General features: G+C 43.0%; 2 protein-coding genes across 2 annotated transcripts in view; both read left to right on the top strand.

Annotated features, from left to right (window-relative positions):
* The window catches only part of LOC122815399 (putative zinc finger protein 705E), a 152,951-nt gene extending 140,060 nt beyond the window's left edge, over positions 1-12,891 (top strand). Inside the window, exon 4 of the mRNA XM_044087867.1 lies at positions 12,340-12,891. Within this exon, the coding sequence (XP_043943802.1) occupies positions 12,340-12,413 (74 nt within the window). The 3' untranslated portion in view covers positions 12,414-12,891. The remainder of the gene's footprint in view (positions 1-12,339) is intronic.
* The window catches only part of LOC122814941 (zinc finger protein 850-like), a 476,075-nt gene that overhangs the window by 333,817 nt on the left and 127,846 nt on the right, over positions 1-14,412 (top strand). The window lies entirely within an intron of this gene.

Here is a 14,412-nt window from a genome sequence, read left to right as displayed (position 1 = left end):
ATTCTTGGTTAAAGGAACAAAATCTGCCTGATCATGTTAAAGTTAAATTATTAGATGCACCTTTACAGCATGATACTTTGGTGTTAAGGCAGAAGAGGTGTTAAAGAAAATGGAGGACAAGGCTAAATCTATGCAAACGGTCAAAGATTTCTTGCAAGTACAGCCTCCTAGGTTTAGTAGACACTGGCCAACAAAGTCAGGTCCTTTCCTGTGTCAGACAGACCTCAAAGGGGCAGACCCAGACGCCCTATAGGCAGATCACAGGCGCAAGGCTCATACAGGTCAAAGCAATGGGGTGCTTCTACCTCCAAAAGTGGAGAAGACAAATCACAACTTTACAGGAAACAGTCCCATGACTTCCCCCTGCCTGCACCAAGCACTTATTTCCTGGCAACACCCTTAGGGGGAAAATTAGCACTTTTTTCTCAAAATTGGCACATTATAACCCAGGACAAGTGGGATGTCCTTCAAGGATGCATCTGCAGTCTTTACAAATGGGTTGTCCTGTCATCAGGCAGCCCTTTTCCAAAGTCTGGGTCTGGCGGCTGGTGTCGCACTTCACCCGGCGTATTATGCAGTTATTCGGGTATAAAGGCATCAGCCGGCGCCATTTCCCCAGTCTTTCTTGCCGAAGCAGAAGCTGTTAGTGCCGGTCGGTCAGATCCAGAGATTACTACTACCGAATACTAAAGACTTCTATAAAGCTAAGTACCCGTTGGGGACTCTTTCTTGCCTCAGCCGATGTCAGAAAGTTAATAACTGTTTATCTTGTGGGAAACAAATACCTCATAAAGATTTCCACTCCTATTGCATACATTGTTTAGGCCCAGACCACGGCGTGGCAGCTTGTCTAGCCTGTGCTTCTTTAACCGGCCAGATGCAGGCGCGTCGTCGGGACGATTGCTGAACAGATTTTCGGCTCGATTTTGCCTACATTATGCCGTTGGATCCTCCTAACCAAAGGACCGACACTCGCGGTCCGCTGTTTTGGCGAAACCCAGTTTTAAAAAACTAATTTGTCTCGGTTCGTTTCTGGCAAAACCAAGCGCTTCTTTCTTCAGCCGATAACTTGCCTTCTGAGGCCTCTTCTAACCTGGTAGAAGCTGAAATCCAGCCTTCTGTTGCGATTTCACAGGATTTATCAGACACCATTCCCTGGATATCTCTACCCCTGCGTGGAGCTGCTAGGCCTCCTCCAGCTATGTCTATTAAGGCCTTTGCCAGGGCTAAAGCGGCCAAAGCATCAAAACCTGTGCCTGCCAAGCCCCTCTCACAGGCCCAGCACCAGCTCCCATATGCTTTCTTTGGCTGAGGATCTCATCTCTTTAATTCTGGAGCCCAGCCTCATCCAGACAGGGCCTCTCTCCCCTCCAGAAAAGAGGCCTAGAGCAGAGCCCCCTGAACCAGTATCCACAGATGATTCCTCTGATGACTCAGAACATACAGACCCTCCTGAGGCTTCTTATTCTCCTTATGAAGACTCTGATGCTGAGGAGTCCATCCCTTCAGCCTCTCCTCCTGAGGAATTTTCCTTTGGAGAAACCTTGCATGCTATGAGGGAACAATTTCAGTGGCAGGGCCAAGATTTCTCAGACTCTAGAAAAAGGCTTAGGACCTTTCTACATTTGCCACAGCATAGGCCTTTAGCTATACCTCCAGTTCTATCTGTTGTTGATGATGCATTTAATGATGCTTGCACTGCTCCTGATTCTTTACCTCCGGCTCCTGCTAAGCCCGATAGGTACTACAGGGTCCCGGACACTCATCACCACTTATATAAGGCTCCTTTTGCAGACCCAGAGACTATCTCTCAGGGCCCTAAGGCTGTAGCAGCTACTTCTTCTAAAAAACCCCTCCCCTCTGAAAGGGAATCCAGGTCCTTAGAGAGATGGGGTAAAAAAAGTTTACACCTCTGCTACCTTGTCAGCTAGAGCTTTGAACTGCCAATTTCATATGATTCAATATCAAGAGTTTATGCTTGACCAGTTGACTAAAAAGCTGTCCTCTGAAGAATCCTTAGATAAAAAGTATGTTCAAGAAATGGTACATAACATACAGCAGGTTAGTAACCATTCCTTAAAATGTGGCTATGATGCACTGGAGGCTTCCTTTAGATCAGCCATGACTGGCACAGTTATCAGGAGGCATGCATGGTTGAAAGAACAGGCATTACCAGACCATGTCAAATCTAAGCTTTTGGATGCACCTATGGACAAGGTCAATTTATTTGGTGCGTACTAAAAAGATGGAAGAGAAAGCAAAATCTGTGCAAACAGTGAAAGATTTCTTACAAGTTCAACCTCCAAGGTTTAGCAGGAACTGGCCCTCCAAGAATTGGTCCTTTCCGGACTCCTCTAAGGCACAAAGAGGCAGGAATAGGCGCTCTAGAGGCAGAAACCAATCCAGAGGTGCCTACAGGGGTCGCCAATGGCAGGGTAACAACCAACGAGGCACGGATACAGCCACCACCACTACAACAACTCAATCACAGTGACTTGGCGGTGGCACATACACCAGGGAACAACTAGAAGCACCCTTAGGCGGAAAGCTAACATTATTTTCAAGAAACTGGCACTGCATTACAAGAGAAAAATGGATTTTGCAAACTATAGACAAAGGTTACAGGTTCCATTTCCATACTCTACCAGGAAAGAGAGGAATGCCAAACCTACCACCTACTCAAAGGACAGAAGCTCTAAAACAAATATCTCAATTATTAAGAATGAGAGCTGTGGAAAAGGTACCATCGATGGAGCAAGGGAAGGGATTTTACCCCAGACTCTTCCTGGTACCAAGAAAAGAAAACAAATGGAGGCCTATTCTAGACCTGTCCGCTTTAAACACATTCCTCATTGTTCCAAAATTCAAAATGCTGACCCTACAGCAGCTTCTTCCCATGCTGGGCAAGGAGTTTTGGCTGGTAACTCTAGATCTCAAGGAGGCATACCTGCACGTCCCCATAAGACCAATTTGCAGAAGATACCTCAGATTTCTTGCAGGATCAGAGCATTATCAATTCTCAGCATTGCCCTTTGGCTTATCTACTGTGTTCACGAAATGCCTGGCATCAGTAATCGCTCATTGCAGACTTCAGGGGATTCAAATCTATCCCTACCTGGACGACTGCCTGATACAAGCGGACAACAAAAACAAACTAACAGAAGACTTACAAAGAGTCATCTACCTACTGCAAGCCCTGGGATATACAGTCAATACAAAAAAGTCAAGGCTGATTCCATCCCAAAGAATAACCTTTCTGGGTGCAGAACTGGACACATCAAAACAAATGGCATTTCTAACTGCAGAAAAGAAAGAGCAACTTCCTCTCTACTTCTTGGCATTAACAAAGCAGAACCATCTAACTGCAAGAAAAGTGCTACAAGCTCTAGGCTTCATGGCATCCTGCATAATACTGGTCCCTCATGCCAGGCTGCATATGAGAAAGCTACAGTGGTACCTAAAGAATTTGTGGTCCCAGCACAAGCACAGCCTAGAAACCAAAATTCCAATGATCCCATGCCTGAAGCAAGAGTTCCTATGGTGGGCTCAGGCCTGTCAATCAAACACAGGATTGCCCTTCTGCAAAAGTCAACCAAGACAAACCATCACGACAGATGCCTCAGACCTCGGTTGGGGGCACACATGATGGGCAAGTGCATTCAAGGCCTATGGACTCAAGACCAGCTGCATCTACACATAAATCTAAAAGAAATGATGGCAGTAAAATTGGCAATCCAGGCATTCAGACCTTTTCTCCAAGAAGGCCAGTTGATGATAAGGACAGACAACACCACAGTTATTTGGTACATCAACAAACAGGGAGGCACACACTCATACCCTCTATGCCGGCTGGCACTGGACCTATGGGATGTGGCTCTGAGCTACAACATTCAGTTACAGGCAATTTATGTACCAGGAAGGAAAACATTCTAGCAGACATATTAAGCAGAACTACAACAGATGCCATGGATGCTGCATCCGGACATCTTCAAAACCATCACAAGAGAATGGGGATTACCACAAATAGACTTGTTTGCATCCCCATTCAATCACCAGTTGAAGAAATTCTGCACAAGGACTTACCACCCACTTGCTTGGAAGGTGGACTCTATCTTTCAGTTGGAAAAGCCTGACAGCATACGCATTCCCACCACTTCCTTTGATGCACAAGGTGCTTCTCAAGATCAAAGAGGAATGTCCGAGGATCATTCTGATAGCCCCAGACTGGCCAAGACAACATTGGTATCCACTGCTGAGGAGCATGTCCCGGGAACAAATATGGACACTGCCCCTGATCCCATTACTGCTAACACAGAACAACTACAACATCCTGCATCCAAACCTAAAAACTCTGCAGCTAACTGCCTGGAGCATTACATAACAGCAATTAACCCAAATTTATCCCAAAGGGTTAAGGACATAATCCTGGAGGCTCGTAGACCTTCAACAAGAAAGAATTATGCAGCAAAATGGAAAAGATATCTCATCTGGAGTACTGCAAAGGGGCAAGATGTAACACTGGTGAACATAGCCGACATCCTGGAGTACTTGGCGGAGCTCTTCCATACAGGCCTGTCCTATTCTTCCATCAAGATACATGCATCAGCTATTTCAGCGGAATACAGCTTGGATCCTCCTGTCTTCTCGCATCCTCTGCTCAGACAGTTTCTGAGAGGAATTAAAAATGTAAAACCTCCCAGGAAACCTCCATTGCCAGCATGGGACAACCTCCATTGCCAGCATGGGACTTGAACTTTGTGCTAGAAAAACTGACTCTACCTCCATTCGAACCAGCAACAACAGCAGAATTACAATACTTATCCTGGAAAACTGCTTTCCTGCTGGCAATAACTTCAGCAAGAAGGGTCTCTGAACTACAGGCATTAATGGCAGTACAACCCTTCCTGATCTTCCATCAAGATAGAGTGTCCATGAGAACAAATCCTACATTTATGCCTAAGGTGGTATCCAGAGTCTCTTTAAATCAGGCTATCCACCTTCCTACATTCTTCCCCAACCCACAGAACAGGGGAGAAAAGCTCTTACATACCTTGGACGTACACAGACAATTCTACCTGGACAGGACAAAAACAATAGAAAAACTGACCAGCTTCTGGTAGCATATGCAACAGGAAAGGAAAGAAAACCAATTTCTAAACAGACAATCTCCAAATGGATAGGAAATTGCATTAGATTTTGTTACTCCTACCATGGAAAGAAAACTCCAGAGAACATCAGGCCTCACTCCACAGGCTACAGCCACTACCACAGCTTTCTTCACGAGTGGCTACCAAGGACATTATAGAGGCTGCTACTTGGACCTCCGTGCATACATTTGCCAAGCATTATAACTTACCTCTATACTCTAGATCCCGTGCTGGCTTTGCCACTGCTGTTTTGCAAGGGATCCTGACTACCATAATCTATTCTCATTTCCTCCTCCCTAGTTTAGCTATGGTATTCTACCCATTTGTTAAGACTCCAGATGCATGCTTGAGGGACATGGTACAGTTTCGTACCTACCACAAATGTACCTGTCCCAGTGGAATGCATCTGCAGTCAGGATTACCACCCTCCTTCCCTCTGAGGTACTCCTAGGTATTTACCAATCTTCAGCTAGCTTGGGGATCTATTATGGTGTATTTGTTTGTATATATGTACATACATGCTTATTTTGTGTGTTTGCTCTCTACTATTTGGAAACTTTGGCATTTATCCAAATTTAGCCATCCAAGAGGGCACCTGGCATCTGGGGCAAGAAACACTGAGGAAAATGCCGTCGGCTGATGCCTTTATACCCGAATAACTGCAATGGGTGAAGTGCGACACCAGCCGAAGCCAGACCCAGACTTTGGAATCCGGCCGACCGAAGGGCTGCCTGACGACAGGACAACCCATTTGTAAAGACTGCAGATGCATTCCTCTCGGACATCTACATTTATGGTAGGTACAAAACTGTACTTTCTAAATATTGTATCACAAGGCTGCAAGTTACATTTCCGTACCCTGCCAAAGGCAAACAGCTGGCCATATCTGCCAAAACATCAATGGGCAGAGGCACAAAAACAAGTCTCATCCCTCATGGACATGAGGGGCCATTCAACAAGTGCCAGAGCAAGAGCAGGGACAAGGATTTTACTCAAGACTGTTCTTGGTACCCAGAAAAGACAAAGCCTGGAGGCCAATACTGGACCTATCAATTCTGAATACATTCCTGGATATACCAAAATTCAAAATGTTGACTTTGCAGCAGCTTTTGCCCATGCTGGGCAAGAACGCTTGGCTTGTAACTTTAGACCTAGAAGAGGCATACCTGCATGTCCCAATCAGACAAATATGCAGAAGATACCTCAGATTCAAGGCTGGCTCAATGCATTACCAATTCTCTGCACTGCCCTTTGGCTTATCTACTGCACCCAGGGTCAAGTGCCTGGCACCAGTAATTGCATTCTGCAGACAAAGAGGAATACAAATATATCCTTACTTGGACGACTGTCTAATTCAAGCAGAGAACAAGGACACCCTTCTACAGCATCTGGCGTTTGTGAAAAAACTTCTAACATGCCTAGGGTACACAGTCAACGAAAAGAAATCAAAACTAGTACCCTCTCAAGAGATAATATTCTTGGGTATAAGCTTAAATACAACTGCCCAGATGGCTTATCTCACGCCAGACAAACAAAGGCAACTGACTACCTATTTCAAAATGTTAACAACAAAGGCCCAGTTATCTGCAAGAAAAATTCTGCAGGCTTTGGGCTTCATGGCATCCTACTAATTCCGTATGCAAGACTGCATATGAGGAAACTTCAGTGATACCTAAAAAGTGTTTGGACTCAACATTACCACAGCCTGGAAACTATAATTACTCTCATTCCCTGCCTGCAACAGGAGTTTCAGTGGTGGACAAAGGCTTGTCACCAAAACAAGGGACGGCCATTCACATTACCCCCTGCCAGGCAGACACCAACAACAGATGCATCAGATTATGCCTGGGGGGGGGGGGGGGGCACATGGCAGGAAGATGCATTCAAGGAACATGGACCTCAAACCAAAAGCATCTGCATATCAATCAAAAAGAGATGCTAGCTGTTCAAAATGCCCTGACAGCCTTCAAGGACCTACTTCATCAGGGACAACTACTGATAAAGACAGACAACACCATGGTCATGTGGTATATAAACAAGCAGGGGGGGCACACATTCTTGCCCCCTTTGCAGACTAGCCATGACTTTGTGGGACACAGCATTGACTTACCAAGTACATCTGCAGGCACAGTTCCTGCCAGGAAGGAATAATACTCTGGCAGACGAACTAAGGAGAAACCTCATGGATCCCCACGAGTGGCAGCTGGATCCACAAGTATTCGCTTGATAACAAGGAAATGGGGATGCCTGGACATAGATCTATTTGCCTCCCCTCACAACTACCAACTAAAGAGATTCTGCACAAGGATTTTTCACAGACAAACGCGGAAAGTGGACGCCCTATCCTTCAGCTGGAAAAACCTATCAGTATATGCCTTTCCCCCTCTGCCTCTCCTCCCCAAGGTACTCCTAAAGGTCAGACGGGAGAAGCCAAAGGTGATACTGATTGCATCAGACTGGCCCCGCCAGCACTGGTACCCAATATTAAGGAGCTTGTCTCAATGCCCAGCTTGGACCTTGCCTCAAGTACCACATCTACTGTCCCAGCAAAACAATCAGATCCTGCACAGCCAACTCAGGACTTTAAACCTGGCAGCATGGCAGATAATGTAGTCATACAAAACACACCTCTCAGCAAAGCTGTATTGGATGTCATTTTGGAAGCCAGAAGGCCTAGTACTAGAAAATCTTATGCTGGAAAAATGGAAGAAATTCTGTGCTTGGAACCAGGCACAAGGAACAGATAAAGCTGTGCCAAACATTCCTCAGATTTTACAATACTTAACTGAGATGCTGGACAAATGCCCATCTTTCTCATCTATTAAAATTCATGCCTCTGCCATTTCGGCTCATTACAATACAGAGCCACCAATCCTTTTCTCATCCCTTATGAAAACAGTACCTCAGAGGAGCCAAAAATTTAAGGCCTCCAAGAAGATCACAAATATCTGCATGGGACCTCAACTATGTCTTGGAAAAACTCACCCTGCCTCCTTTTGAGCCAGCAGCTACTGCTGATATAAAGTTTCTATCTTGGAAAACAGCTCTGCCCCTAGCAATAACTTCTGCAAGACGAGTTTCAGAGCTACAGGCACTCATGGCTGTGGAACCTTTTATTATTTTTTTATCCGGACAGGGTCTCCCTGAGGACAAACCCATCATTTATGCCTAAAGTGGTGTCCAGTGTGGCTCTTAACCAAACCATTCATCTGCCAACTTTTTATCCAAATCCACAGAACAAGGGGGAAAGGATTCTGCATTCTTTGGACGTACACAGACAGCTTAGATTCTACTTGGACAGAACCAAAGTTTTCATTAAGACTGAGCAATTACTAGTGGCATATGCTGCAGGATCACAAGGAAAGGCTATCTCAAAGCAGACTATTTCAAAGTGGATAGGCCACTGCATTCGTTTCTGCTACTTATACCATGGCAAGCCAGTACCTAAGGGCATTAGGCCACATTCCACCAGAGCTGCAGCCATTTCAGCAGCTTTTCTCAGGGGAGTACCAACCAAAGACATTTTAGAGGCAGCTACTTGGAGTTCAGTGCACACCTTTACAAAGCACTATCATCTGCCACTCTACTCTAAATCCAGGGCAGGCTTTGCCACTGCAGTTCTGCAAGGTCGCATAGCCACTCCTAATGCTGTTTAGCTCCAGCCTCCCAACCATAGCTTTGGGACGGTACCCAAATGTAATGACTGCAACAGTGAAACAAGAAGAATATAGTACAGTTGTGTACACTTACCATAAATGTAGATGTTCGAGTGTATTCACTGTTGCAGTCCAGGTTACCCACCCGCCATCCCCCTTTCTTCTGATGGAACCTATCCTTACTTCTCTGATTTATACAACCTCTGTGGTGTATTTGCTTGTAGATGAAGGTAAAGTTTACATTGGTGCATGTATTTTTATATATATATAAATGTTGGCTACCCTTTCAGGGGGTACCTGACATCTGGGGCAAGAAAAACTAAAGAAAATAGCGATGGCTGCTTCATTTATACCCCTGACGACCTGACGCAGGGATGGGGTAACAGCAGCAGACGCAGGTCCCAGGACTTTGGAATTCAGGCCGACTGAGAGCAACCTGCAAGCAGGATTACCCAAATGTAATGACTGCAACAGTGAATACACTTGAACATCTACATTTGTGGTAAATGTACACAACTGTACTTTGCCAAGATCAGGGTGCCAGTAACAAGGAAAACAGTCTGCGATCCTTTAGACATAATAAGACCTTGCTAAGTTTAATTCTGGTGGCTGCCAAAACAAGTAATAAGTAGAAAATAGAAATCCAAGTCTAAACTAGCGTTATTTGAAATAGTGAATATAGTAACCGAGATAAAATAATTGGAAGTGAGAGCTTTAGAAAAGGGTAGCAGCAATTACATAGAAAAAAATGGGAATTTTGGGAACAATACATACAGAGTAATGTTTTGGAGGAGGATTGAGGTTTAAGGGAAGACAGGAATTGAGTAAGCTTTTTAATGCTGGATTGGCATTGGCTATACAGAAGATTATATGTGATGTATAATGTTTATAACTGAGAATGTCAGTATACTTTGGTTTCATTTATTGTCTGTGTCATAAGTGACAATTCAATTAAGATGTTTAAAAAAAGTGCTAAACAAGTCATACAAAAGTGTCAAAGTATCATATTAACACATTAAAATTATGTGCTTTTGAAACAAGTGATGGTACATGTGAAAAGTTGGTTCAAAAATACAATTAGATACCTGCAATAATATGCAGTGTGACTGATCTGTATCCTATAGTGAGAAGGCATTTTTATTTACAAGAAGTACATGACCCCAGAAAAGGGGAGTGTTCTGGATGTTACTGTGGACGTTGTCACTGAATCAAAGGAAGATGCTTATGGGTCTGTTTCTCCCCCGCCCCTGCAACAGAATATTGTGAGTAAGGCTTTGATGGAAACAGAGGCCAAGTCAAGTGTGCCTGTTCTTGCTTCTCAGCCTCAAGTGAGGAGGTCTTCCAGAGTCAGAGCCACATGTGTGTCTCGAAGGCTATAACTGGTAAGATCTGAATATTGTAAAATTGTAGTATTCTTGTCTTAGAAGGGAGGCTTTAGTACTGTTGAGAAATTAACCTATTTTTTTCCTCTGCCTTGTCTGTTTCAGCATGCATCACAAACTTGCATAAGCTGTTTAGATTCTCATTTTGCTTTGTGCAAGCTGATCTGTGCATCTTATGATGTGGTTTGGTATAAACGGTTGTTATGAAGCTAGCAGAAACTTGGGATAACTCAGCCCTCATCTCCATAACTGTGCTCATAGTTTGGTGAACTTGAGCCATGTTTTCAGTTTTTATATACACCCCCCCACAACATGTGCACAAACTCAATAAATGCATTTCAGTATATCAGCTTCAGGGTTTTGGTATTTTTCAGATCGCATTAGGATTAACAGCTTGATAACAAGCAAGCATACTGCATGAGATCTAGAACATAAAAGCCAAGAAAGGACTGTTTGTGAAGAAGTAAAAATTTGAAAATGGTGATTGCGTGTGACCCAACAAGTTTGTCCATTTATTTGCCTTTCATATTATGCTGACTGTTTCCCGGCCCTAGAAGAACTGCAGTTTCTGTGTCCCATACAGTGTGCTGTTTTCTTCCCAAGTTTCTCAACCCCTAACTTACTTTTACCACCCACAGTAGTCTAGTGAAAAATGTCAATGCATTTGTGAAGTAAGAAACATAAAAGAAATGTTTCTGCTTTGCATAATTTCTATCACAAAAGACTGAAGTTTTGTGGGGGAATATTGCATTGAAAGGGGAATCATAAGTGGTAACTTAGCCTTTTCTTAAAAGGTAAAATTGTTTTTAATGTTTCTTCCAAGAACATCCTGTTTGTAGTCTGTTCTCTTCCAGAATGACTACATGACAGTCAGTTTTTGTATTCCTGGGTGAGGCATTAAATGGCAGCGCTTGGCAATATAGTTATTGTTCCTCATAATGCTTTACATTTCCAGCTGTTCAGTCTGTTATAAATCTAGGATGGTTTCTTACCAGTACTCATACTATATTCATAACACCACAATATCTGTATCAGATGAATTTCATGAGTGTTGGTGTCTTAGCTGTTTTATTGATTGGCTATGGGTTAGTCACTGGATCAGTTTCTGATTCAAAGCTTTTAAATGAATTCTGGTTTTGTCTTAATGTTTGTGCTTTTTATGTTGTAGTAGATAATTCTAGTGTGGTGTATTTTTTTATTTGGTGATTAAGCCTATCTGTTGTGTATTGTTCAGATGTGACAGACTTGGCAGACTAGTCCAGTCCCCTCATTTCCTACCTGTGCTATGCCAAGTTTGTTGGCAATGTCTAAGCTGTGGACCTTTGTTACTCCTGCTTTTGTTTTCTTTTGGGAGACTGGATTGCTTATTATAGTGAATCATTTAAGGTGATTGGAGTTTTATTCTGATAAAAGTTAAGAAATTTTTAAACTTTTATATCCTAATCCTGCCAACCCTCAGATCCACCCGATGACATAAACGCCCTTTTGAATCCTTCCAACTAATTCAACCAACATCTTGAGGAGTGATGTGGAGTTCTGTCATTTGGTTTGGTATTTGTCTTCATGCAGCCATCTGCTGCTATATTGGAGTATAGATTGCTTAATAAAATTGTTTAATTGGTTAAAGTGTTTGAACTTGTTACAACATGTTTCTGCATCTGCCTTTCAAATTTTATTGAAAGTGATGCACGAGTGTTCACGTATGATGTTAGGGCTTAAAATGCCCTTTTCAATGTTTGGGATATAATTTTGGATCACACTAAAGGATGCCACTTGAGTAAATCAGGTTACCTGTTTTCTGACTTTGTGCTAAGAAGTCTTAATTTGCTTTTAATCCTTGACATTTTTATCATGGATGTAGGACTGTGTTCTGGATTCACAGATTTTAGATGAAAATCTGTGTGATTGTTTAGACATTTAGCTTAATGCTGTACAGATAGATTTTGAAGTTGCCATAGTAAAATGTCTGTGCGTTTCATCACTGATTGCATCTCTCTCTCCCTCTTCCTGAATACCATAATCAGCAAGTGGTCTCCTTGCTAGCTGAGCTTCATTAAAGTGTTGTCTGTTGCAGTCCATACTACTTGGGATATCCTGCCTGCATGTAGATGCTTTTCCCTTTTCTCAAATTACTTTTTTTTTTTTTTTTTCCAGAGGGAAATACCAGGAGGTCTTGGTCGAGAACATGGTGGCCCAAATCCAGGCACACATACCTTTCTCGGGCTTGAACTTGCAGGGAGATTCTAATGAGATTATTTTTCCCCAGGTGAATTCATGGATAGGAATTCATGTCATGATCTGTGTCCAGGCAAAGCAGAGATGTGCTACAGAAATGTTTGTGAAATCTGTCTTCTACATAGTGCGTGATTATTGACAATGGAGCAACATACAAATGATGTAACTGCCTAAAAGAAAGACCCCATTGGGGTTCTTATCTTCCTGGAAGAAGGCTGACTGGACTACATGAGCTGCAGAAACCATACACAACAACTCTTACTACACAGCAAAAAAGATCGGAGTATGTCAGCTGCTGTACCTTTATACCACTGACATGCTCATGCCTGTTTGAGAAGGCTTTAGCCAATGCACTTGGGGAGCATAAAACTCTAGAAGAGTGGTTTGCTGCAGGCTGCTTACAGGTAGGATATCCTAAGAAGTGAGAAGTGCAACAAAGGAACTTTTCAAAGCTGTTTCAAACACAACTGTACTTTCCTGATCTAGTAATTAAGGAGTGCAGAATTAATCTTAATTGCTGTAGCCCTTCGTTACATTCTGTTTTTTGTTTATATTTCATGATGGCTGCTTGGTTTTCCAGATTCGCATGTCAGGATTGCAAAAAAAATTATTTTCCATTCTTATGTATTCCATAGGGTCTACTTCATAACACCGAAAGACCAGAAGAACGAAACGCAGAACACCGAGACGAAAACAACAAAACCCCAGAACATTGAAAAACACATAAGTTTACAAAACACACATAACACACAAAAACACACACACACCTGCTGCACACTACTAAACAAAACACCCTACACTAATGATAGGCAGCCCCCCTGCGCCCCCCTACTTTAATATTCTAACTGCGAGATCGCACAAACAGACACACAAGGCAAACACACACCCATACAGTACAGTCCCTCACACACCACAGTCACAACACACACTTACACACAGCATTTCCCCTCACAAATACACTCTCTCACTCACTCACTCACACACACACACACACACACACACACACACACACACACACACACACACACACACACACACACACTTACCTACAGCAGAACAGAAAAGTGCTAATTCAAACTCCCGTAACATCGGGATTTTGAATTTTGCGCTTTTCAGTGTTCTGCAGTTTCATTGTTTTCGTCTTTGCGTTCCGGATTTTGATCTTCTGGGCTTTCGTCCAACTTAAGTAGACCCATTCCAGAAGTAGATTATGATAGCATAAACAAGATAATTCCTTGATTTCTTTTGTCGTAGTTTAAGGCTTTGTTTTCTGCAACTGTTAGAATACTCTTAATTGTTAACTGAGGTTAAGTTGGTTGGCAGGTTCATCTCATTTAAGATGTGACCCATGTCAAGCATTTCTTCATTTATTTGCTTGCCAGATATTTATAGGAGATAAATATACTCATTTGCTTACTTTTGTCTGTTCATCTCGCTAGTCAAGGCCTATTTTCAGGTGAGACCCAAAGTGGTAGTCATGCTGGCTAGGAAGAATATGACCAGAATACCAAGCAGTGCGGTATAATCGTTTACATCCACCTTATGTACCATCAACTTGTGCATGTGGGCCCTCAACTTAATATCATCACCATTGTGCATCTAGTTAGTCTGTCATGTCAGTTGCTGTCTGTATCTCTCTGTCAATTCAGTACTACTGTCCAACCTTCAGCAGTCATGCTCTACTGTCAGAGATCTTCTTTTACAAAGCTATTTACTTCTTGGCTGGACATAGTCCTTTCCCCTTGCTTTCTTCCTGCCTCATCCAGATATGCTTTACTGAAATAATTTTCTGGTTTCCTTTATATGCGACTGGACTACCAAATCTGTTCTCTTTGACTTTCCCTGTAGTTAAAGCTGTTTTGGCTTCAGCTGTACTTTATTTGTTTTGTGTCCCTGCAGTGCGTAGCCTACTATCCATTTGAGCCGCATTCTCAGTCACATCGTGCCATCTGCTGTATTGCATTCACTAACCAGGTTTAACCAGGATTTTGT

Source organism: Protopterus annectens, chromosome 11.part0, assembly GCF_019279795.1.
Source record: "Protopterus annectens isolate FY-2018-M chromosome 11.part0, PAN1.0, whole genome shotgun sequence".
In the NCBI taxonomy this organism is placed as follows: Eukaryota; Metazoa; Chordata; order Ceratodontiformes; family Protopteridae; genus Protopterus; species Protopterus annectens.
Note: the sequence above shows the minus strand (reverse complement) of the source record. Positions and strands in the feature narration are given on the sequence as shown.